The sequence below is a fragment of the Mya arenaria genome, chromosome 6 (assembly GCF_026914265.1).
Source record: "Mya arenaria isolate MELC-2E11 chromosome 6, ASM2691426v1".
NCBI classification, from domain to species: Eukaryota; Metazoa; Mollusca; class Bivalvia; order Myida; family Myidae; genus Mya; species Mya arenaria.
This window is the reverse complement of record NC_069127.1, coordinates 65,625,980-65,651,968: the sequence shown is the minus strand read 5'-3', so window position 1 is coordinate 65,651,968 and position 25,989 is coordinate 65,625,980. Positions and strand designations below refer to the sequence as shown.

Below are 25,989 nucleotides of genomic sequence, written 5' to 3'. Positions count from 1 at the left end.
CGTGCTCGTTGTCGATCCCCGGCGATTTCTGTGTTTTTGTAGCTTATGGGACTTCAGTCAATGTGATTGTAATGTTTAAATGTTTGTGTATATAGTTCATTGTCGTTTGGGCGCTTGCCTTTCGCATCTTTGAAATTTCGACTATTGGGCTTATCCCTGTAGTTATTTCTTGTATTATTAAAAACAAAAAAAGAAAACTTTGTAACGAGCCGAACCCAAGTTGTTTATGAATTTAGTACCTACGTCAGGTTTCAAATATTGGTGTAATTAAAAAAAAAACTGTTTCGACCTGTGCTGGACATAGACATATTTTGATTAAAATTGAATCTCAAATGCTCAGAGTTAATTACATGTAAATGTGGTATGCCGTGAGAATGAGTTGGAGTGCGTTTTCATTGACATTGAGTGTTTGATAGTACTTCTTGAGAGTAATACTTATGGTAAGTACATCTCAATGACAGTCACGTGATTATATAGTATAATACAAGTGGACATCATCTCATCGCTTGTAAAATCAGAGTTTTTAACTCTTCCTGCCTCATGTTTAAAAATCGTCATTTAAGATTTCGTGCAAAATGGCGACAAGGTCATTGAAGGATATTGCTACTATTCTCATTCTCCTGGTGGCTTACGGTAAGTTATAATATACATGTATAATTCGAATGTTTCTAAAATCACAAAACGATGACGAGGTTAATACAAACATGTCAAATGTAATTCATAATTCTCCGGTTTCTTACGTAACGAGTATTGCTAATATTGATCGCTATAGCGATGGAACTCTCCTGCTGAAATCGGCGTACATGACATTTTGTCATTACTCTTATACTGGCCACATCACCGAATAACCAGTAATAAAATGCATCTAAGTAAAACGCTCCACATTAAATCGAGGTTTTGTATTTATTCAACTTTTCTCAATTTACTTTAAATTGGTTTGTCCTTTTAGAAAGACTTTCACATAACAATATAATTGTGATGTGTTGTAATTGCTTAACAAAAATTAAAGAATTTTGAAGCTGTTCTTCTATAGTAACCCTACTACAATATTTCCATATCCAGGTGTTCTCTTGGGTTGGATTGTTTAAACTTTGATTTTGAATGGAAGTTATTTGATGAAAAAGTATTTCTAGATACAATTATATAGCTATAAACAAGGTTCGTAAAAGTTTCTTAATATCAAGTGAGTGGCACAATTCAAACTTTCAAAACCTAGATTAATCCCAAGGAAGATCGAAATACATATTATAAATATTCAGAAACATTAGTTCTGAAAAGCGATCCGATGATACGTGCATTGGTGTGATGGGCCCTGTACATTTCTCGGGACGTGTCTCCTTATATCTCTCTGTTTCTCTCTCTCCCTCTTTTCTCTCCCTCCCTTCCCCATCTCTCTCTCTCTCTCTCTCTCTCTCTCTCTCTCTCTCTCTCTCTCTCTCTCTCTCTCTCTCTCTCTCTCTCTCTCTCTCTCTCTCTCTCTCTCTCTCTCTATCTCTCTCTCTCTCATTCTCTCTCTTTCTTTCTGTCCCTCCCTCACCCCCCCCCCCCAACCTCTCTTTCCCTCCGTCCCTATCGATCTCTTCCTCTCATCTCTCTATCTCGCTTTCGCTCCCCCCTTTTTCTCCTCTCTCTCTCTCTCTCTCTCTCTCTCTCTCTCTCTCTCTCTCTCGCTCTCCTCCCTCTCTCTCTTTCTCTCCCTCCGTCCCCATCTCTCCCTGTCTCTCTCCGTCCCCCCTCTCTCTCTCTCTCACCAACAAAACCGCTAAACACAGCTTCAACAATTATGACGTTAATGCAAATGTTTTACGAGTTAAAATGAAGTTCGTTACTTTTTAAACTCGTATAATATCAAATGTGAATATTATTTGTATAATGATTGATTAAACAGCATTTCAGTTTGATCAATATTCACATAAAAAAAGTTTTATGCAGATGGGTTTGCGCTAAAAAAGGACTGATGAGAGAAAATGTCATTTGCCGTTTTTTGACCGCATTTTACTTGCCAGGGTCCTACTCTCAAGTTTTTTAAATTGATTTTAGGTTGTCCCTAATATAGCTTTTTGGCAATGTTCTAAAACGTTGCTATAAACAAGGTGGCTATTCTTACCACAATTTATTGATGAAAAAATATCATTTGACCTCATTGAGATGCTTCGCCTTGCTTTGTCTGATAAAATTTTAACTGCGATTAGCTAGAGGATATACTTTGTAGAAGCTATAAATACAAACTATAAGTCCACATGTGCCCGTTCATGACCTTTCGGTACATATAACTGGTGAGTGTGTTTTTTGTTGAGGTTACAATGAATTGTTCAATTAAGACACTGCAATTGCAATTAAGCATACTGTTGTGAATATATGCACATAAAATATAAATATGAAATCTCGATAATATGGTTTGTATTCATGGATTTGATTATTTGTTTCAGTTTTGGAAAGGACAGGCTTATCATTAAGATATGGTTTTAATTCATTTATATTGTCATCAATACTGCACATTTTGAGATTAAGATAAATACACATAGTGTTGCAGGATTAAGTGTTAACAGTCGAATGATATGCATGCACTATTTGAAAGAATTTTATCCAGATTACGGAAAGACAATATAAAGATTTATTCTTGACATGTACATTAATCCTTAAATGAGTATAAAATATTGCATGACCATTTGTTTATTGCTGGATTGAATCGGTTCTTTTCCCACTGCATCAACATATATAATCTTCCGGCTTTGCATGTGATTATCAAAAGCAACTTCCGTATCAACAAATTCTCTTCCTGATTCACTCGCCACTGGTTTCTGACTTTAATAGGACAACCTTATCTTCATGACTTCGTATATTATAATGCATCATTATTCGTTTGATAAACGCAACATTTTATTATATTCTTTCCGGTGGTTTATAGAAATTTAACAGTGAAATAAAATTGACACTCAACCGAACAAATTGAAAAAAAAATCGTTCTCAAGTCGAGATCAAACATCAGTGAGCACAGAAGTGGGCAACCAATTCTTTTTAAGGCATATTCAAAATAAGAAAAAAGAGAGTTTATTTCAGCGTGCGATCGCAAATATTTCACCTCGTTAACATCAAAAGTAAATCAAAGTGCTGAAAGCACTGATGGACTAGGGCTTCATTCAGGGGAATGTTGACAACCATGTTCTAAGCATTGACAAAATCGGCTCACATCACAAGGGGTCACTGTTTGATGGGCTAGCTTAAACTTTAGACTAAAACTATTTGCAAGCTGCAAAGGTTATTTGAAAAATCTAGTTAAGTGTGCGTAGAGTGAGGAGGGTGTGTGTGTGTGTGTGGGGGGGGGGGCTAAAGCGTTAATTCAGATAAAGTCATAGTTCTTTTGAATTTCTCAAAGTCGTTAAACAGACTTGTACAAATTAATTTACGTGGTTGGCACACATACCTCTTTAATTTGATCAAATCCTTTTATATCAAAGGTCTGTTATTTGAGTTTCAGAGAAGATTTTCAATGATGTAATTATATACTATATAGAAAACCTGGCACCTCTTTTTCAGGGGAGCTTTAAACCACAGGGCTGTACTTTGAACAATCTTTGTAAAATACATTGTACACCTATGTCAGACTACACAATGCTATTAGGAAGTAGTTTTTATTTAAAAAGTGAAGAATTATTTTCTCCCTCTTAATTTGTGCTTGGTATTCAATTCATATAACATGTTACCATGATAACTAAGTGCTTTTGATGAATATCGTTTTTAAAGTATGAAATATTGAAATGTCTTTTAAATACTTTGACCATCAAATTTCACTGCTAGTGAGAATGGAATACCAAACATAATTTTATTCTTTATTATATACCCATCATCAATCCACATGCAATACATATCACAAAATACTTTAACCCATATTCCGCTCCAGTGCAATACGGCCATATATACCACTCTTGTGACGTCAAGTCATAACAAGTATGTTGCGCAATATTAAATTGACGTCATTAAAGCAATGAGTGCATCCTTAAAATGAAATTTATTATGCAAAGATGTGGCTTCTAAGTGATCTTATCAGTAATGTGTATAATAAAAGGGTTATTAGTACTGCGTTTTGATCCGGATATGGCCGAATGTCATATTTGATTCTGGTAGTTTTTTTTGTAGATTTTGATTTTACTCGGCTTGTGCCTTGTGAAATCCAAATCTGCAAAAATCTACTTGAGTTGAATACAACCTCCTGGATCAAAATGCAGTACTTATAACCCTATTATGTACAAAACAAGTTACCCCGTGGACAGATCATCTTTAACCCACATGGCCATTGTAACTTTGAACAATCATTGTAATAGTCAACTACATACAAGATGCTTAAGGAAGTATTTTGGAAAAATTAAGAATTATTTTCTCCGTTTGTATGCATTAGATAACTCAATAAATGCAGCAGTTGGCCATTCTTGTATTGTCCTCTGTCACTGTCATGAACGCTCCCTATCTCAATAGATTCAAAAGGTTGTAGGTTCGTGATTCTCCTGGTCCAATATATCATATGTCATTTAGATGGCAGATTTTTATATGAAAGTTAAAAAAATGATGTTTTAAGCATTATTCTTAAACTGTTAGTAACGGTTTAAGCCATAAATTTTTTTCGAAAGGAAATATGACAAACTACGAGCTGATTGTTTGTCAGCAATCTGATATCATTGTTTGAAGACGTTAACGCAAAAATTTGCTCTTTCCAAGACAAAAAAAGTTGTAAAAACGGTAAATCTGTGAAAGTGGAGCTTTAAACTATGACAGGAATAATTCAATGGAATGATTTTTTGTGATTTCTAGCATTAAAATTGTCTGAATCGCATGCACATTTATAAATTATGTAAGGTATTCTCACATTAGTCACACTTTTTGAACTTTGTGCTGTCTTCTTTTTGTTTGTCTCAAATTCATACAGCATTGGCTTCACTTGTTGTTTATGAAAGGGACTGTACACCAGATTGCACCAAAAAAGTTGTTTTTTCCTGTAACAAATCTAAGGACACTTTTTTAATAACATATTTTACTCTTTGATATCGTTATTGTAAATAAAATACCAAAATGAAAAAAAATGCAGTGAAGTGTCGTATCTACTATGCTATGAAGACTTACTTTTACTGGGTGTATACAGATGTATACCTAACACGATAATATCATGTAATAACATCAACGGCAGATCACGCATAAGGAATGAATTCTACTCGGTAGACATACCTAGTAATCTTTTTTTAATGGAAAAACACGAAATAACTGATATTAATAAATCATTTGTAAACTATGGGGATTATCAGTTAGTAAGTTTCAATGCATTACTTGTACACATCATTACCAAGTTTATGTCAATTTTCTACAATTTTCTTTACATTTTTGCTTTTTCATCATTAACTGAGTACAGCCCCTTTAAACTGTACCTTATAATGTCTGTGACTTATCAAATATTTAATAGTTATGGTCTACAACCAAGATTTGTTTTAATTATCCGGGTTTCAAACTGCATTGTGTATGCGATTGGAAAGGTAATCTTGAAAGCTCACTTAGTATAATTTTAACAAATAACATTCACCCTGCAAGGTACTCATATTTGGATGATACATAAAGATTTGCACAGTCATTTATGTATACTTGCATTTATTGATACAGGATACCTTTTTCAAATCTTTGATTTAGATTGCAAAGTATAACTTATATAAATAAATATATATTCTTAACTTTATCTGAATACACAAGCTAATGCATCAGTCAATTGTAACCATGCCCCCCCCCCCCCCGGTCCCGGAATAGCAAGGACTTTTACTTACGGTCCAGCCAACCCCAGCTAAAATCCCCGCCCTATGGAGATAATCTGATGGTAAAGTCCCCACCAAATGCCCCCGCACCCAAGGGACATTAGGTTAAACCCCATCCACACTGTATTATCCGGGAAGACCCGGCACTGCGGGGCCACCTGAAAGGTAAAAACATGGCCCATTTCGCCGGCTATCCCCGGTATACCCCTGGATGTAAGACCCGTATTTACAATTGACTGCATAATGATCCATAGTGATCCAATCTCATGCCAAGATGATTTCTGGTCTGACATCGCGAGGTTAGTTATTCTTAAGCATACAAAAACCTGGACAGCATTTGAGAAAGACTGTTGTGAGGTTAAATCTCCATTACTTCACTTTTCCACAACATTGGGTGATAAGGGAACTTTATTGAATATTTTGATTTTAATTTTGTTCCCTAAACGCCACAAGTCAACTGATTAATGACTTTATAGTCGAGGGATTATTGTTAAGCATATATATTTTTATAGTAATTGGTTTGCATGATATTGTCTTAAACAGAGTCCAACGGTAATGAATAAGTTATCGGTGTTTGTTCGTTGTTATTGTTGTTTTCATACCAAATAATACTCGAATTTGCTCAACAAAACAAAGCTAAAATATCAAATAATTGGAAAGAAGCTCGTTAAATAATATGATTTTCGCACATATCCACTGATTTATAGCCTGCATTCTGCGGATGCTTTGAAACGGTTCTGCATAACTGGTGTCCATGTGTCCAGAATATGTTTTCCCCAGTAAATAGGGCCCACTTCATTATTCTTAAACCGCTTGAAGGATATTGAAATAACTCCCCACTAACTTTATCACATTGAAACGATGTGCAGAGCTCATATAGCAAACTCGGTTCCAGGTTAAAGTCACACTTTGAGGTCAATGGTCATACATGACTATTTTTCGTATCCACTCCATCGCCCATGTACCCCTTGAAAGATTTTGAAATAACTCGCTACAAATGTTCACAATATGTAGACAATGTGCAGAGCGCTCGGTTCAAGGTCAAGGTCGCACATTGAGGTAAAAGGCAAAATGACTATAATTTATAATATATCATTTGACTTTTTGTAGTGCCAGCTGCATATGTCTGAAAGCTCTTGAAGGATTTTAAGATATCTCGCGACTAATGTTCACCATAATAAGACGATGTGCAAAGCGCATATTTTAAATAGCTGGTTTCGAGGTCAAGATTGCACGTACAGATCAAAGGTTATACTTATTCAATATAACTTATATTCGTGCTCACTCCATATCTCTTGAATCCCTTGAATGATTTTGAAATTTCTCGCCATAAATGTTCACCATATTGAGACGATGTGCAGAGCGCTTGGCTTAAGCTTAATGTCAATGTCACACTTCACGGTCTTGATTAGTGTTGGGAATCGGACAGAAAAAATACTATCGATAATCGTTTCTGAAAAACCGATCAATGATCGATTATTAAACGATTTAATCATTATTTAACTATCTTTGGTCATGCTAGTTAAGGCATACAGATGCAGTACATGCACCAGTTTTAAGTACCAATGTTCACTTTCAATATTTATGTACATTTCTTTGTATAAGTTACACACTATTTATTCAGAACTCAACTATCTTCTAGTGTTAACAAGTTACTTTTACAGATAATGAGACCACAGACTCTTGTTTTTGTCTTATATTTAGTACTGTATACATGTGTAAAATTAACATAAAGCATGATATAAATTTCTTTTTAATTATCAGTCAGTAACAAGTACAACAAGCAGTTGAATAGTCTATATGTTTTAAACGAGTATATTCTTTCAGAAAACTCAGAAAACCGAATTCTTATATGGTAATAAGTAAACGGTAACATATTTTAAAAATCACATTTAAACAACAAACATGAGAAGTTGAAAACTTATGCTTGAGCAGTTAAATTACAAAGAAAATTTGTAATAAGGTAATGTAGGGATATACTGACATGATAAGACTAGATAAACATTAACTGGCATTCACCAAAAATAGAAAATTAGCCGGCAGCGGTTTGGTCCATTGTTTTTATAATCAATTGTTCAAAATTCACTATCGATGCTCGCCGACGCAGGCCTTTCCGACCAATTGTCGATTATAATCGATCATCGGCACAACACTAGTCTTGACTTTTGTGTCCGCTCCATATTTTTCGGTGTTTTCTCCGGAAAATGCATTTGCATGGAAGACATTAGAAAAATAAGTACATGAAGTGTATGGCACGATTAACACAAGTACAAGTTGCTGAATAAGGATACAAATAACCCTAATTGTAAAACAAAACAATATATTCACAGAACAATTAAATCTGCATTCTTTCTTTTGCAACTGAGTGTATGTGCATTTATGAGACAATATTTTATATTTGTTAAATACGTTTATTTTTTGAAATTGCAAGTTGAAAAATGGCAATGTTAAGATAAAAAGGGAATTGTTCTTGTATTTTAAATCACATTTATTTTTCTATTTAAGTATTGCAGTTTAGTTTTAAAAGTTATTTTATATATCGCTAGCTGGTGCGACTTGCCTCCATGAAAACTGCGCTACATGTACCGACCCGACCCAGTGTAACTCATACAATGATGGCTGGTGGGGTCCACAGTGCACATACAACTGTAGAGCGAATACCGCGTGTCCGGGTTCATGCCAGATGGATAACGGATATTGCACATCCTGCTCTGATGGGACTTATACCAAGAAAACTTGTCAAGACTGCTCCTACGGTTGTAAGACATGTAGAACTGCATCCTATTGTCAGAACTGTTTTGATGGTTACTTCCTAGTAGATGGAACATGTCATAATCAATGTTTTGAAGGGTGTTCTCATGCATGCGACATGTCAACTGGACATTGTGCTTGTAAAGGCGGATACTGGGGTAGTCGATGTCAGGAAAAGTGCGGAAACTGTTCAGGAGGGACATGTGTACAATCCACTGGGTATTGCCAATGTAGTGACGGCTTCTATGGGAGCCGATGCACGTCTGTTTGTGGATCTGGCTGCCTTGATGGTAAATGTGACGCAAGTACAGGCCACTGTCAATGCCAGCCATCCGGATTATGCAAGTGTAAAGATGGTTATTACGGTGAACAATGTTCCTTACAATGTCATCCGTATTGTGCTGTCTGTGTGACGAGTAGGATGCACTGTAGTACATGTATACCAGGACAATGGGGATTACCATACTGCATTAACAGATGTAATGCTGGTTGTAAAAATAGAACGTGTGACGAGATATCTGGACACTGTGAATGCGCACTAGGGTATTGGGGGCGTACGGAAGCCCCATGTATAAACAAATGTAGTAAAGGCTGTCTTAATGGTAAATGTGATGACGGTACTGGCTATTGTCATTGTATTGATGGTTATTATGGTGATAAATGCTCCTCAAAATGTTATCCAAGATGCACTGCCTGTGTCACTAGTTATACCAATTGCAGCGATTGTAAACCAGGATATTGGGGAGCATCTTGCTATAAAAGGTGTAATACTTACTGTCAATATGGTATGTGTGACCATTATTCTGGACAATGCGACTGTAAACGAGGTCATTGGGGACCTTTACAATCTCCGTGTTCGAACAAGTGTAGCAATGGGTGCAGAAATTATAGATGTGATGCTTTAACGGGACAATGTGACTGCAATCTTGGTTATTGGGGACCATCATGTACAAACAGATGCAATGTGAATTGCAAAGACGAAACATGTGACGCCTCATCTGGGCAATGTGAATGTAAACAAAATTATTTTGGAATATTATGTAAAAATAGGTGTAACGAGGGTTGCGAAATTGAAACTTGTGATTTAAAATCTGGCCAATGTGACTGCAAGCCGGGTTATTGGGGGCATTTGGCCAACCCTTGTACAAACGTTTGTAATTATGGCTGCAAAAATAGAACTTGTGATTTAGATTCTGGATATTGTGATTGTATTATAGGCTATTTCGGCAAAACATGTAACAACTCTTGTCCAGTTGGTTGCGCCCTGTTGGAATGTGACAAGGAAACAGGACGTTGCAACGATTGCTTGGAAGGGTATTATGGAGAACGTTGTTTGCCAGGTAGGTTAGTCGGCACACTAGCAAAGACACATCTTCAACTGATAAAACTGTTTTAATGGACCTTCCTTTTTTATTAAGCTCATTTTGTTCAAACTCATAACCTCAGACAAGTAGCATCTATGTATTGGTATTTCTGATAACGCTTGTGTATGTTCAAAGCAACGGGACTATGTCTTTTAATATATTTTAAAGGAGGTATCGAAAGTCAAATCGCCATCCAAAAGCACGTTGTGATTACAGCCGTATCGGGAGCAGTTGTGTCGGTATTTATTTTGACAGCTGGTGCGATAGTCATAGTCTGGATTCTTAAGAGGTATGGTTATGTTTAAGGGATTCAAAAGTTAGTCAAAAACATTTTTATGCTAACATTAATTATTTTAGTCAAGTTACAAAGTTACAATACGTCCGAGTCAAGTCGAATTACTCATTCAAAATCATAAGAAAATGTCTAAATAATAATTCTAATTAAACATCGTGTTTCCAATGAAGCAAATGATACCAAACATACACATGCAATATTTTCAATTCATATTATTAACCTATGTACTGTATTCCAGGAAAAGGGATAAGAAAAAACATAACGGTAAGAATGAATAAATGCAATATAAACTCAGTCTTTAGGTTAGTCATATTTTCTTGAATTTAATGACTTGTTAACGAATTGTTTTTAACGATAAATGATTAATTGTTTTTAAAGTTTTACAACACATTTGTACACAGAAACGAACAATGAGGCGACTAGAAGTCAGGAAGACCGATACGAACAACTACAGCGGAGGAATGGGGGTATTGGGATGTATGAGATTATTCACGTGGGTTAACTACTCAATACACAAGCATTTCTTAAGCGACTTCCTCAAAGATATTGTATACGAGTATCTCTCGTTGAGTGTATGCTGAGTCTGTAGTTCCGTCGTATTGGTATTGTTGTGATATCTTTTACTGTAAAAATTATTAACATTCTCAAGTGTAAATTAAACCCTTTTCTCACAATCTTGTCCTATTTATTTTTAAAGGACCATTCACTTCGTTAATTGATTTTGCTTTACCTAATCTATTTAAAAATACCACTGATTTCGACAATACTGATTAACGATTGTGGCTTTAGGCAGGAACAGGCTGTTATGTCCGTAACGTATTCGGTATTAAAGGCATCTATCTATTTGGGAATAGAAATGAGTATTTGTCATGATATATGTTTTATTTCAAGCTGATAAGGAAATAAATAAATACTCTATTATGTATTAGTTTGATTTTAAGCAATTTAAAGCATTAACTATCCGTGCTCTTTGTACGTTAAAATGCATGCTTTCTGTTAAAATTGGCAAGGTTTTATAAGAATGGTTCTCACAAATTGCAAGCAGAATAGCCGTAATGTTATATACATTACCAGAAAAATGTGATCTATTAAAAATTATAGATGCTTTTTTTGGAAACGTTATTTTTGCAATTTTGTAGTATGTTTTGCAATTTATGGTGAACAATAATATATTTCAAGCAAAACAAAACATTTAATACCCGAAACTTTTTCGTCAGCTAATGTAAGTAACCTAAAATATATGTTTCCTACAGAAAATAGTTTATGGATTTTTGTGAAAGAGATTTGAATATAATCATATGTCCATCAAGATCCTAACATTTTCACTACCTATGTGACCAATTATGATGATGTACACAAGCAATACATTGATAATAGTGTGTATTCCTGACTAACATGTATCTTTTTAAAAGGTTGTTTGAATTATTTTATTATCCTTATTCATTTTTAAAATCGTAATACATTATTTTATAGTTCTTATAATAAACATATTGTTTTAAAATCAGAAAATAGCATTTCCATCCATTTTTTATAATATAATTATTCTTTAATACTATACATGCTACTTTTTTTATAATCTTTCTATTTGGGACTTTTGAGTGGGTGGAAGGGGACATTGTTTTTGTTGTTATAGGTCACAATTTTATTTGTAGAGCACCGCAAGAATTTAGGTTGAGTTGTAACGAGCTTGATGGTTATTTGATAGACATAATATTGACTTTTATGGCACTAAAATTGTTATATTATTCAGCCAAGGCCATGAATCACCACGCAATAATTGAGTGGAAGTTGATGTTTTTGTCTGCAACCACATCTCGATTAATTGGACACTTTAGGAATCTGGAGCCGTATTCAATAAGCATCTTAGTGAATATTTTCAACTTAGTGAGAATTTCGTAATATTTGACATTGATTATTTTAAATACCCACTACTTTTCATCCGATTTATTCATATGCATATATTGTTTAGACCATTTTCTTGCTTATTTTCATACTTTTGGTGTACAAACATTGTTCGTTTTCTTAAAATTCAAATTAGAAAAAAGGCAATTTTTCACTAAGTTGAAAATTGTTACTAAGATGCTTATTGAATACGGCCCCAGGACAACAAATAGCTTTTTTAGAAAAAGTTGAGCGTTGTCTATGTGTGCTGTTTATAATATGTGTTGAAAAAGAATTTGATATGGATTACAGTGTGATTATTTGGCATTCAGTTCAAACGTAGTTGTTTTGCTTACCTGTTTTATAATAATTGGTGCACAGCTGTAGATTAATGCATTTGGCTACATCTTTTATAGATTAGGCCTTTGTAACTCTGAGGCAATGTTATTTAATTAGCTTTGCTTTTGTTTTATTTTTATTTGCTTTCTTATTTGATAAGGATGTATCGATATCATGTTAAAGCTTATAAAATATCGTGCCTAACGACAATTTGTTTACCAAGTTTATATAATTCCCATCTTTATGTATCATACGTCATTGCTTATACCACTTCAAATCCACTGTTAATATGTCTCACCCGTACATGATATTAACATTCATTTTGCTATATAATGAATATTTACATATTTCTAACCTGATGCATTGCACTTAATATTTCATTATACAAATTAAATACTGTGATGCTGTGATGTCGTTGATGCTTTTATAGAACAGAACACTCAAAACAGCCCGAAAAGAGTTTCAACCTCTAAGTCGTGCTCGCACTTTTCTATACATACCCAGCACAATTTCAATACCTTGCTACGAATTCCCAATTTATATAACTTAGCTATAGCCCAGTTCTATATATACCATCAAAAGCTTGTTTTTTTATCAAGAAATACAGATAATATTTTTCATTAAGAATAGTACTTACAATAGCGCTTAGTACAAAAAAAATCCTCCACTGTTGATGTACCTTTTCTTTCTAAATCATATTTTGCATCACTTAGAATGTTGTTTGTTCAACCCAATCAGATTTTCAGTTATTAATAATTTCAGTGAATATTTTCGAAAATAGCTTAGAATGGTAATACTTCTATGTTTGTTAACATCGGTAGGATCATGTTTTTAAAATAAAGGTACTTGAAGACTATCCGTCCACTAATCGGGAAAGAAACCAGCATCGAATATATATGTCATAGATAGGTCCACGAGGTGCGGCAGGAATAATGTTGTTCTCCTCTGATTTTTTCATTATATTTTAATGATCTAGAAGAAATTGTCTTACTAAATGGCTATCAAGGGATTAAGTTGTATGTATTCTAAATATGTTTGCTATTATATGACGATGATATTGTTCTATTTTCTCAAACGCCAGATGGTTTTTAGGTTTCCTGTTTGTGATTGTATGTTCTATATCTTTGGCGTTTACCCAGTGCCAATAAACAGGGTTTATGTTTAAACGTTTTGCTACTGAGCTTGTTTCTGTAGCTTTTCGCATAAATATTAAATTTTAATAATATTACTTTTTCGTCTAGCTACGCCTACGATATGTTAGTTGTTTGATTTTGTAAGTTTCTATGGTTACCAAAAATTATTTTGTCTATTTCATGCTCAATACTTCTATCAAATATCAAACTATATCAAACTATATCTGCTGTCATATATATGATATTTTAATAAGATCAAACATGGTTGACCATGATTTTTGGTTGATAATTGCCACAGTGAGAAAAATAATTGCCCGAGTCATTTGTCAATGATTTATACTGGTTTTGAAAAATAAACCGTGGAACAACATAGAATATGAGAAGCAGGAAGTCTGAACGAAAAGAAAATGAAACGCAATAAATTTGTTTTAAATGGCATTAGCTATTTAGAATAACGAGTGCATTGAAATTAAAACGTAAAACCCTTTATCACGTGTTTTCGGAATAAGATGCAATATTTCATTTTTAAAAAAAAACATATTTCTTATTTTTACTTCGGCTGATTTTGCCATTCATCTCAATATGTGAAGACAGCTAGGGTCGATCAATCCCAGGAGCAGTTTTATAAGATATTGGACTTGAATGACCCTAGCCATTTTGCTGGAATAATGAACATTTCTCAGCAGAAAAGGTAAAACAAAACGTTGCGACAAAACAACTTTTTCTTACGTTAGATTTTTTCTCATTAATTCGCATTGAAATTACTAAGACTTAGTGTCTTTTGTTGGATATCTAATGATTTCTGATCCGAAATAAAGAATTGATCCAAATAGACTATCAAAATATTCGCCTTTTCTTTTATATTAAGGTTTAGTTGATTATAAACAGTACACAAATTTTGAAAAGGGAAGGTTGTGGTATGTGTTCTTGTGTCCTTTTCAAGTTTACGTTCTTGAACTACGTTAAACATTGAAATGATTCTACTAGATTTGTGTTATTTAAGTTGAGAGTGTAACTAGTTTTTCTCCCTCTTTTGAATATCATTGCTTGAGTTTTTGATGTATTTACGTTTAGGTCCCATAATACGCAATAGACATGTAGATCAATGAAAATTGATTGTAAGGCTTGTGGTGTATGAGCAAAATTAATAGCGAAATCGACAAATAAAAGCAAATATAGTTCAACATCAGTGTTTGCGCAAATACCATTTTTTATTAAAATTTGATAATGTACCTTTCACAAAAAATAAAAAAACATCAGACTGGAACTGGGGTCCTCCTGTTTCACGTTGAAGTTCGATGTAAAAGGGGAAATAGGTTTGCTTTATATCGGAGACATGCCTATTCCGTATTATACGCCGCCTGGATAGTGAGTACTTCTATTTCGGTTATTAGTTAATTGAATAGATGGGATCTTGTAACTTTATCGAAACAGTTTCCATAATCGATCAAACAAAAAGACAACTTCCTCCTTGAGGAAAGGGATTTTGCAATAATTGACGGCGGGCGGCGCTCGCCGCCGCCCGTGGCCCGCTCTCACCTTGTCAGGCGGGGAGTTTGACTGGGGCGGTACATCTGTCAAACGGTAACGTAGGTGTCCTAAGGTGGCCTAAGCGAGGACGGAAACCTCGCGTAGAGCAAAAGGGCACCTGACAACAGGAGTTCAATAAACCTATTAGGGATTGAAAGTATTTTAGTTTTTGCTTTTTGACTTTATTGGAGAAAAGTGTCCTCAATTTTCCGAGCTTGTCGATGGGAATACGAGCTTCCATCAACTAGTTCTAGCCCCATGAATGTAATTATAGGACAGGCAGATTCAGTCTGTAGGGCTTTGATGGGGACAACAATTAAGTTGGTAAGAAGCGCTCAAGGGAGGGCCTAATAACAGGAAATCGTCCAAAATATGAATCATTTGACCAATATTAAGGTGTTGCTTAGATATTCATAGAAGGGCTGTACTAATGCGCTCGAAAATGGCGCAAGCCATAGAAGGGCTGTACTAATGCGCTCGAAGACGGCGCAAGCCATAGAAGGGCTGTACTAATGCGCTCGAAGACGGCGCAAGCCATAGAAGGGCTGTACTAATGCGCTCGAAGACGGCGCAAGCCATAGAAGGGCTGTACTAATGCGCTCGAAGACGGCGCAAGCCATAGAAGGGCTGTACTAATGCGCTCGAAGATGGCGCAAGCCATAGAAGGGCTGTACTAATGCGCTCGAAGATGGCGCAAGCCATAGAAGGGCTGTACTAATGCGCTCGAAGACGGCGCAAGCCGATCTGACACCCATTACAGGTATCACAGTAATATTTGTCATCGAAGCTGAAAGCTAACAGGTCGAAATCATAATCGTAATGTGTTTCGATGTGATACGATAGGCATTGACAATGTAAGTTGTGTAAGTAAAACACCCCTACATAAGCGCAGAAGCAATTGTACTACGTCGTCAAATATAGCATACGACACTCTAGACAAGATACTTTTTTCTTCTTAATCAGTAATAGAAATACTTCTTGGGTAACTAAGGTGGTGGATAAAACGATATTCAATCTTTGACCTAACTGTGTCATGAAGTTCGTGACAGGACTTTAAATTTGGGGAACGAGTTGCTAAATGCTGACCAGTGTAGCCAAATTTGAAGCAATTGGGTGAAAGCGTGTACTAAGTAGTCAGCTAACTGATGGCTTATGAGAAACTCGCTTATACATTGGTTTTCATGAGAGTGGTGATTACCTATCGTTATTGATATTTTTGTTTGAATGACCCTGTTTTGGCATTGAAAGTGGCAGCATGGGCTTAGCTTGTGAAGACACGCTGATATGCTGGGTGTTGTCCACGAGATTAACCGCAGATGTGTGGGCGCGTGCACATGGTGTTGTGGCACTTTGACCTTCGGTTTAAAGTCCAGCATGCGTTTTCAAGAAACCGACTGGGGCGATTGGACTGTCTAGCTTTTGACTGGGGGAAGGGCTTAGACGAAAAAATGAGTAGGCTGGGACACTGTGGAGGCCAAGAGCCAGAACTCCATATGAATATTTCCCATGGAATAGGGCATTGTTCTCGGAACATCGGAAATTATGTGTCGTATTGAATGAAAGCTATGGGCCGTTTTGACGCTGATCGAGCACTAGTACTTCATTTATTTAGGCCCTTCAGTTGGTTGTTTTGTTAATTAAATAGAGGAGAAACGAAGAAAAGCGGTCGTCCACTGTTCCATTGAATGGATCATTTTCGTGTTGTATTGTAGAAAAGTGCGTAGTTAGGCATTATTGTCCATTTGAAAGGCGAACTGGTTAGTTGCCAGACTGAAGGGCGTTAGCAGGGTCAACAAATTTATTTTTCCATATTTTCTTTGTAATATAATGTTTCACTTGTGAACGAATTGGTGCACGAAATGGTGCACTAAAAGTTTGAGCCGTACCAGGTGGCAACAGAGCGTTTAAGTTGGCGGCCACTGTGCCATACAGCAAATCCTCACTCTCATAACTCGAGATATGTAATATGTGATGTGGCACTGTGGAGGCATAGACCGAGCGGCAGGCACTGCTGGGCTCGGTGGCAGGCCTCTGGTTGTGGAATGGATATTGTATGTGTTGACCCTATGGACCAGTCGGCCGGTGGCTGCACCTGTACCTTCTTTGTATTAGCCAGTGGCATGACTCGAGCTGAGCGTTTCATCTCCTGAGAGCGAAGTAGTTGGGATAAAACCAACAGAAATAAAAGATAAAATTGCATAAGGCCACGGGCAGTCCCAACTCTGCCTCAGTGTGGCAGGGTGGTATAACCCAAACGATAGAAACAGTCGGTTAAATCGAAAGCCAAGCAGTGCATGCCTTAACAAAGGCACAATTATGACATGCACTTATGTAATTGGCAACAATACGGACTCACTGTGGATACACAGTAAAATGTTGAAAATGCTAACCTTAAAAGTACGGGAAATATCACTGGGAAACAATGTCAGCACATGATTACCATGGTTACATGGGAAAGAAAAACAAGAAACATCACCATGACTTCACATGGGAAAATATAACGTATAATCGTGTATGACCAAGATGTCACCAGAAATAGCAAGGTAAAAAGGGCTACAGTAAGTCACAAAATGAAGCTCTGCCAGATTTACTGCCGAAACATAGAACACTTAGAACACATTTAGGCACGTACAAGGAAGCAGGCCTTATATTCTTATTCAATGGGAATGACATCTCGGACATGGAGACATTATAGCCTCCTGTGCGTACCAAACACAATGACATGTGCGGGGTTCCCCCCTTTATTAGACAGGCAACTAAGCCAGCACATTATTGTTTGCTGAGACCCCGTAAAGTCATTTATGAAATCAGGCCAACTTTTAGCTTATGATATCAAATATAAAAATCATAGCCTTCTATGTGTACGAGACATAATAATACGACACATAATGTACGAGACATAATAATGACCATCTGAATTGCGGGGGTATCCCCTATATTACACACCTTAACTGGTTCACAGTGCATTTTGGACTGCGACAATGGCTACACGCAGATTGTGGTAAAGCTTTCTGTGCCATCCTCGGAAAACGCGCTCGCCTTGGCTTTCTGGCTCCAAAACCAATCTACAACACCAGAAACGTAAATGTTCAGTTCGCGCACAATGAGCAGAAATCACAATGTTGCAAGTATTGACTGGAGAGTTAAACCAGTCAATATCCACAGGGTACCTGGTGTACACTATCGGTTCTATACGATGTGCCATTTGTGGGTAAATAAACTGTTTAATATGACAGCCAAAATGTATATCCTGCATCAATGCAAGGATGTCCGTAGCGATAGCATCAGGAAGGTACATGGATGGTACAGGTCACTCGAACCCACAAATAAAACGACGATGTTCTGTTGAAACCGGTAATCACTTTTATCACGGATATACTAGCTTCGGGGTTCCGAATAGCGAACCGAACAAGCCTACCGGAACAGAAAATTTGGATCGTAGTCGATGGACCGGTATAGATACTTCCTTATACATAAGAATGACCGAAAATCTGGATTCGGTGATCCGCCATCTTGCTGATCTATGCGTGATCAAACACTGAAGGTCAAGTACGCAACGTTCTCCGAAGATTTTGCACACTTTGCAAGCAGTTTACGAAGAATGTAATCGTAATAATTTTCTCAATATTCGACTTTTGTAGAGCACTCTTTGAACGAAAAATATAAAAAAAATATTGGGTTCACGCGATGTTCATTCGCGGAAGACAAAGAAACAATGGTTAATGATATTCATCAGCTGGAAATAGCACGTGATGACTATCAGGCAATTTGATTGGCTACCGCTGTCCGATAAATATAGACGGATACTTTCAGCCCGACAACAGTCCGCCCGGTTAGCTCAATCGGTAGAGCGTTGGACTCTGAATCGGACAACCCAGGTTCGATTCCCGGGCGGACCAGGTCACTTCGGTTGTGATTGGTTATGAAATCCTTTCTACGACCATTCGCACCGTACCACTGCCCATGGCATGTACAGAAGATGTCAGTTCCTTGCAGAGGTGAAGGCACCTAGTACTGGTTCTGCCCAGGATATGTGTGCGGTGGTTGAACTGTCACTCTGGGACCCTTCAATGTGCTCACGTCGGCACCTGCAGTATAAACTACTAATACCACCACCAGTCCGACAACAAGACAAATAACCAATCCAGTTCACCTAAAACTACATAAATTCATTTATGTACCATTCAATTTAATTTCTCTAAACAGTTTTCATAATCAATAAAACAAAAAGACAATTTCATCCTTGAGGAAAGGGTTTTTGCAATAATTGAATGATATATACATAATCTATCATAGACTCTCCGTTTGAAAGCTAAACTGATTTTCAATAATTCTATTATTAGAATACCTCCAATTTGTCAGTCTATTAAGTAATATTTAAGAGTAAATCTTCGAAAGAATATTAATGAGAGTTATTATTCTGTAGTTCTTCGGATCGTCCACATTGCTCCTTGTAAAAACAGACCTTCAATATCACTCTCAAAGGATTTGGGAAATCCTCCTATAGAAAAAGTTGCATAGTATTGATAGAAATGGTTTTATATCGGTAATTACTGTTTTATAAATTTCTGCAACTATACTATCCAAACCGCTACTTTATTGTTATTTTGGGAAAAAAACTGCTTCCTTTATCTCTTCTAATGTAATTTCTTTATCAAGATAATTATCGCTAACATTTGCCATTAATTCTGGGTTGTCATTACCATTGGAAGTACTATATAGTGTTTTAAAATGATCGTATAAATCCGACACATTTAAATTCTCAGAAACGGGGGTTGTTTTGATTTACTCAGATTTGCCAAACAATGTTTGGTTCTTATTTGGATGTGAGTTACTGTTTGTTCTATTGGTCTGTGTTTGGATAGACATACAAGTAGACGAGTCTTGAATAATCCGTATGAACGAATTCGTAATATCATCAATATCCGTATTAGAGTTTATTTGTTCTACAAGTAACGACAATTGCTCACATTTAAATAAGACATATCTTTTAAGTTCCTCATGTTTTAAACGATTTCATTTCCATTATCATTATTATTATTATCATTATTAATTATTATTATTCGATCCGAAAATTCGTTTGGTTTGTATTTGGAATTAAAAAAAATGAACGCAATTGTGTGGCTTAAGTGGTAAATAATCCACTACGCTTGACCTATTCATTGATTGAAAACCATGATCGCCCACATCTAGATAGCATGCAGTCGACCATTATCAATAATATAAGAGGTGGATTGACATAATTCGACCACGCGTTTACCGTGTGTATCTAGCACTTGATCTTTCGAAACACTTGGTTAAATGTAAACAAAATCTGACAGCTGGTTTTAATTGATAATATATCTGTCAAATGAAAGGTAATCTATGATATTAGAGCTTCTATTATTACGGTCCCCTTCAAAAAAAACATATGCCAAGTGGAGAATCTTCTCAACTTCCAAGTTGAAGTTATTCAAAAAATCAAATTGATCACTTCTTATTATTTAAGAGTTACTTGGATATATGTATTACAAATATATACATCTTCATTAAAGCTAAAACGTCGTTATTTAACTTGACACCATGTTGAGTTTCTCAGCAATTTCAAAATTCTTGCTTGTTGATAAATGACAATAAATTGATAAGCCACCGCTTAAACGGCCTTTCTTTGTGTTGTTTGACTTATTCCCATTTAAGCAAATATGTTTAATTAGAAGCCCAAGTTTCTCGAAAGACCATTCATAGTACATGATATGAAACTTAGGTCTGACCTCTCTTGACTGTTCGGAGCACTATAGATTTTGTCGTCACCTAGTTTACCGTTTGCAAATTTTTTCGTTAATTTTATGTTGATGTAAAGTTTATTTCCGGTGATACGAGTGGTGTTTCCACGTTCTTCAGCGTCCTTCACGATGGAGTAGAATGCATTTCGAGCGTACGCTACTCATGTGGGGATTGGACTCCGATGCGGTGGCCCTTATTTTTCAGAGTAGTTTTTATGTCCAAAATTCGAGGGATTTAACTCTTACTGCCTTTCGGGAGTTGTAGTTGTGGAATTTAACCACAATCGCTACATACGATTTGGAATTATTGACGAAATCCGGTAGAGCACACCGGAAGGCGATAGTACGATAATAAAAACAAGACAGTACGATGATGAAAATGCGACAGTACGATGATGAAAATGCGACAGTACGATGATGAAAATGCGACAGTACGATGATGAAAACACGAAAGTACGATGATGATAATACCGACAGAACGATGATGAAAACACGATAGTACGATGGTGAGAAAGCGACAGTACAATGATAAAAACACGACAGTACGATGATGTAAACAAGAAATCACGATATTACAATGGTGAAAATGCGACAATCCGAGTGTTAAAACACGTTGGTATATCGCATTATCATCATCGTACTGTCGTATTGTCGAGCTTTCGTCATCGTTCGGTCGCGTTTTCATCATCGTTCTGTCGCGTGTTCGTTATCGTAGTTTCGTGATTTCGCGTATTCAGCATCGTACTATGAAGTATTGCGTTTCAGAATGACACATTTACAGGTTATGGCCATAACGGCATTCTGTACAATAAACCTTCCTATGTGCCTTCATATGGCTGAACCATTCATCAATTATATATAATTTATTTACAACATGAGTGTTTTAACTTCTTCTGCAATATGTTATGCAGTGCAACATATTAATTTAAAGCATTAAAATCAAGACGACCGTATACATTTCTGGTGTACGTAAACATCTTTTATTACAACTAGCATGAATTTAAAGCAAAAAGCGTAATAATTAAATTGAAAATGACATATCAATCAATTCAAGTCCAATTTTGTCGCTTGAGGTTTTCTTTCTGCGATCATTTTGCACTTGGTTTGCAAAGTTCTTAAACATTAAAAAAGGAATCTTATTCTTTGAAAAAGATACCAATACCCATACGAAAGCATATACATGTATAAATAAGATACTCTGTCAACTAAAGTCGATTAATACAGTCTCAAGGAAAAAAGGCGATTGTTAGGCCTTATATGTTGTCATATATATAACAGGATACGTATCTCGAGTACGTTTGCTTTATTTTCTAATCTTAGTCCACCTTATTAATATTGGATTTATTACGGTAATGCCACTAATGCGTATGCTGAACACTTATGTTGAGCCTTGTTTGTCTAAGAGAAAGCCTTCAACGTTCAGCAGGATATTTGTACTGTTGAACTCATTAGTTAAATATTTGCCATCCAATTCAAACAGTCTCCGATCCATGCCCCCTTCACCTACACTTATTATCGCCATTCAGTCATAAAACTGACCATTAGTTCTTTTATTGCTTATTAGTCTAAACTTCTCGCAAACACTTCCTCGAGAAATCGTAAACTCTCAAAAAACATTTCATAAACAATTTATGTCACTTAGTTAGAAGTGTAAGGTTAAACAGTTCCTAATTCTACAAGTAGAAGGAACAGGAAAACATGCCTGCATAAAATTACCTGAGCGTCACTTATTTTTTTGTAAAAAGTTGGGATCTCGCTGTTTTATAGTCGAATATCAAAATAGTTCTTTCAAACTAAATTTTTCGTTAAGACGTTTTGCAACACATGTTATGGGAGACGACAAGATCTACCCGGACATTGGCCAGGATCAGCATTGCCGGAAACGTCTTTCCAATCCCATTATAGTCTCTCGCCGAACGCTGACGCCATGTTATCCTTAAGAGAGGTTTGGGGTTTGCGTAAAGTAACGGGCAAAATTTACAATAATTTCCTTAAGCTATTTGTATTGAAATGCTATTTTACGCTAAAAACGGAATTACACCAGAAAGTTACGATCTGAGGCCTAAATATCTTAATGGAAACGGAGCCCCGGGCTCTCAGTTTAGTTGTTGATTCAGTTGATTATGTCCATGAATAATACACATAAGCCGCATCGCGAGATTTTTGGCCTTCGGACATACATTTGCTTTTATTATCTTATTCAGTATTTCATTAAATGACATTTCATGAGGTAATACTGAAACTATCCTAGTGATATCACTTAAATTACGTAAGATACATGCTTGCAAGCGAGACGATGTATTGCGTATATTGAATACTACTAAAATTGACGTCATGTCCGTGGTTGCTATGGAAACATAAGTAAGCTAATGGTCATAAATCATCGAGAGAATGATGCGCCAATGAAAATCCTTTCACAGAATGAAGTTTGGAAGAAATTAATAAATCAATACCTTTTGCAGTTTTTATTTATGAGTTTTTCATGTGTAATAAGTATGTCCGCAGGCCCAAAATCGCACAAGGCGGCTCAAATAAGAAGTACTGTTCAATATAGACTCCGTACCAACATATGAATATATGTTTCATATTCATTCTTAGATCGAAAAAATGAACTTTAACATATACTAAGTTTAGTTTTTTTTTTTAAACGATTGTGAAACAAGTTATAACAACATTTTAGTAATCAGTCTCGTTGGGCGTGATGTTACGCGAGAGTGTAGTCTTGTGTTGAGGGCTAAGCCGGAGTACCAAGAGGTAACCTACTTGTTCGGCTTGATGACCACAAACAAAACTCACATTTGAGTGTAACTTGTATTCTTGTTCATTCGCAGTTCACTCACATTTATTGCATATCGGCCTCACAATTGAATATTCCTGTTTCAGACCAGCTTTTGACTACTCGTCGCTGAAAAATAATTCTTAATCTCCACAGAAAAAAACCCTCACTGGTACAAATATCACTGACACATATGCAGAATAAACAATAATGTATATAGACTATACTTTGCACCCTTTTTCAATCATTCTTTTATTTGAATAAGAAAATATCCTCCTTAAAAGGGACTGTGTCACAGATTGGCACCAAAAAAGTTTTTTTTTTCTGTAACGAATCTCAGGACAATTATCTAATAGAATGTGTTACGCTTTGATGTCATAATTGTAAAAAAGTACCAAAATGTGAAAAAAAAAATGTGTCGGAGACCGGGTTCGAACCCGCGTCGCCAAAATTGAAATCCAGCGTCTTACTCACTGAGCTACAAAGGCTTATTCGGGTGACATAATTAAGCTATACACCTACCTCGATAATATCACGTGATAACACCGACTAGCCAATCACGCATAAGGAATGAATTCTACCTGGTAGACATACCCAGTAAACTTTTTTTAATGGAAAAATACGAAATAACTGCTAAACTTAAATCAATTGTAAACTATGTGGTACTTCAGTTAGTAAGTTTCAATGCATTGTACACATCGATGCCAAGTTTATGTCAGTTTTCGACATTTTTTCCGCTTTTTTATCATACGTGAGACAGCCCCTTCAAAGCTTGAAATAAATCTGTTCTCAATATTATCAATGCTGTTTTGAAGTTATTTTTTTTCTACATTTATAGCAAAATTAAAATAAACCAAGATTTTAATTTTGACATACCTTAAAGCTGCACTCTCACAGAAAACCATTTTTACAACTTTTTTATTTTTTTGTCTTGGAAAGAGCCATTTTTTTGCGTAAATATCTGAAAACCAGTGATATAAGATTACTGACAAAAAAATCAGAGCGTAGATTTGCCTATTTTCGTTTGAAAATTAAGGTTTTATGGTTTACTAACGGTTTAAGAAAAATGCATAAAACATCAATTTTTGAACCTAAATATAAAAATCTGCGATCTAATTTTTTGTCAGCGCTTTTATATAACTGCTTCTCATAGATTTATGCAAAAATTGGCTCGTTCCAAGACAAAAAATAAAAAGTTGTCAAAACGTTCAATCTGTGAGACTGCAGCTTTAATATCTATTTTTTTGACACACCAGGCGATTAGACGTTTCTGAAATACAGTTTGCAGCCGAAAGTCTGAAAACAATATATATATATATATGATTGATCATTTTAAAAGAGTTAATGAAGTCTGTGAACGAACTTTGTTTCGTTTTAAATGGTGACGTCACATCCATCATAACTTGTACTAGATTGGTGTCGTCATTTCCTGTTTTATTACAAAAGTGACATTTAAGCATGTTTTTCATGCATCAAGAGAAAATATCACGTTTTCCTCCTATTATTCAAATTTGAAAATAAATCTTTATCATTAAATTAAAATCAGATATAATCGCATGTCTTGCTGGAATGTCATCAATTATTAACCAATAGTGACTGTGTCCAATTAAATTGTTTACATGCGTGCGGAGTGATATTGTTAAATTACTCATTTGTAATACAGAACAATACGTGATAGTTATATTAAACCGGAAGCAAGGTATAACATGTGACCTACATATATTGTGCCACAACAACCCACTGTGTTTTGGGTTTAGCCATTATTAAAAATAATGCGTTAATAAACGAATGACATGGTATACTTCAATTAACTTTAAATGTTAATCTGTTCAATCCCAAGTTTATCGACAATATTTAGTATGTAAAGCTCTTCTTATCTGATGTATTTGAACACTAAAGTGGGTGTCGGGATCAACGATAGAGATAATTTCAGATATGCGTGAACAAATTTATACGACCAATGACACAATGTACTCGACAAACCCCTTTTGACAGTATTTGAAAACTTGAAGATTACTTTAATGTCACACAAGAACAACAAGGATCCTTCATGTCATACTAAAACTCTTAAATATCAATCTTCTCCTCTTTACATGTTAAACTGTTTAGAATAAAAGAATGTCGTCCAGATAAATTATAAATCAAACAAAAAGAATTGGGTTTATGTGTGGGTTTAAACTGTACCTAACGCACCTGCTTCGGAGTTCTTCTAATGTATATTTTATAAGAGAAGCTACCTTATTTTTCCAATTTTTTTAAACACTTAAAACGCTCCCGTGTACAAAAAAAAAACCCGACTATAAATCCATATAACCGGCCTATGTTGATTGCTATGCCTCTACAAAAATCTACATAACCTGTCCACAATT

General features: G+C 35.7%; 1 protein-coding gene across 1 annotated transcript; it reads left to right on the top strand.

The window, feature by feature from the left end:
- The first annotated feature begins 527 nt into the window (after positions 1–527).
- Positions 528–14,370, top strand: LOC128237047 (multiple epidermal growth factor-like domains protein 10). Its single transcript, XM_052952233.1, has 5 exons — positions 528–633; positions 8,336–9,880; positions 10,073–10,193; positions 10,438–10,463; positions 10,601–14,370. The coding sequence occupies exons 1-5, from the start codon at positions 576–578 to the stop codon at positions 10,699–10,701; spliced, it is 1,851 nt and encodes a 616-aa protein (XP_052808193.1). The 5' UTR covers positions 528–575; the 3' UTR covers positions 10,702–14,370.
- Positions 14,371–25,989: the final 11,619 nt, after the last annotated feature.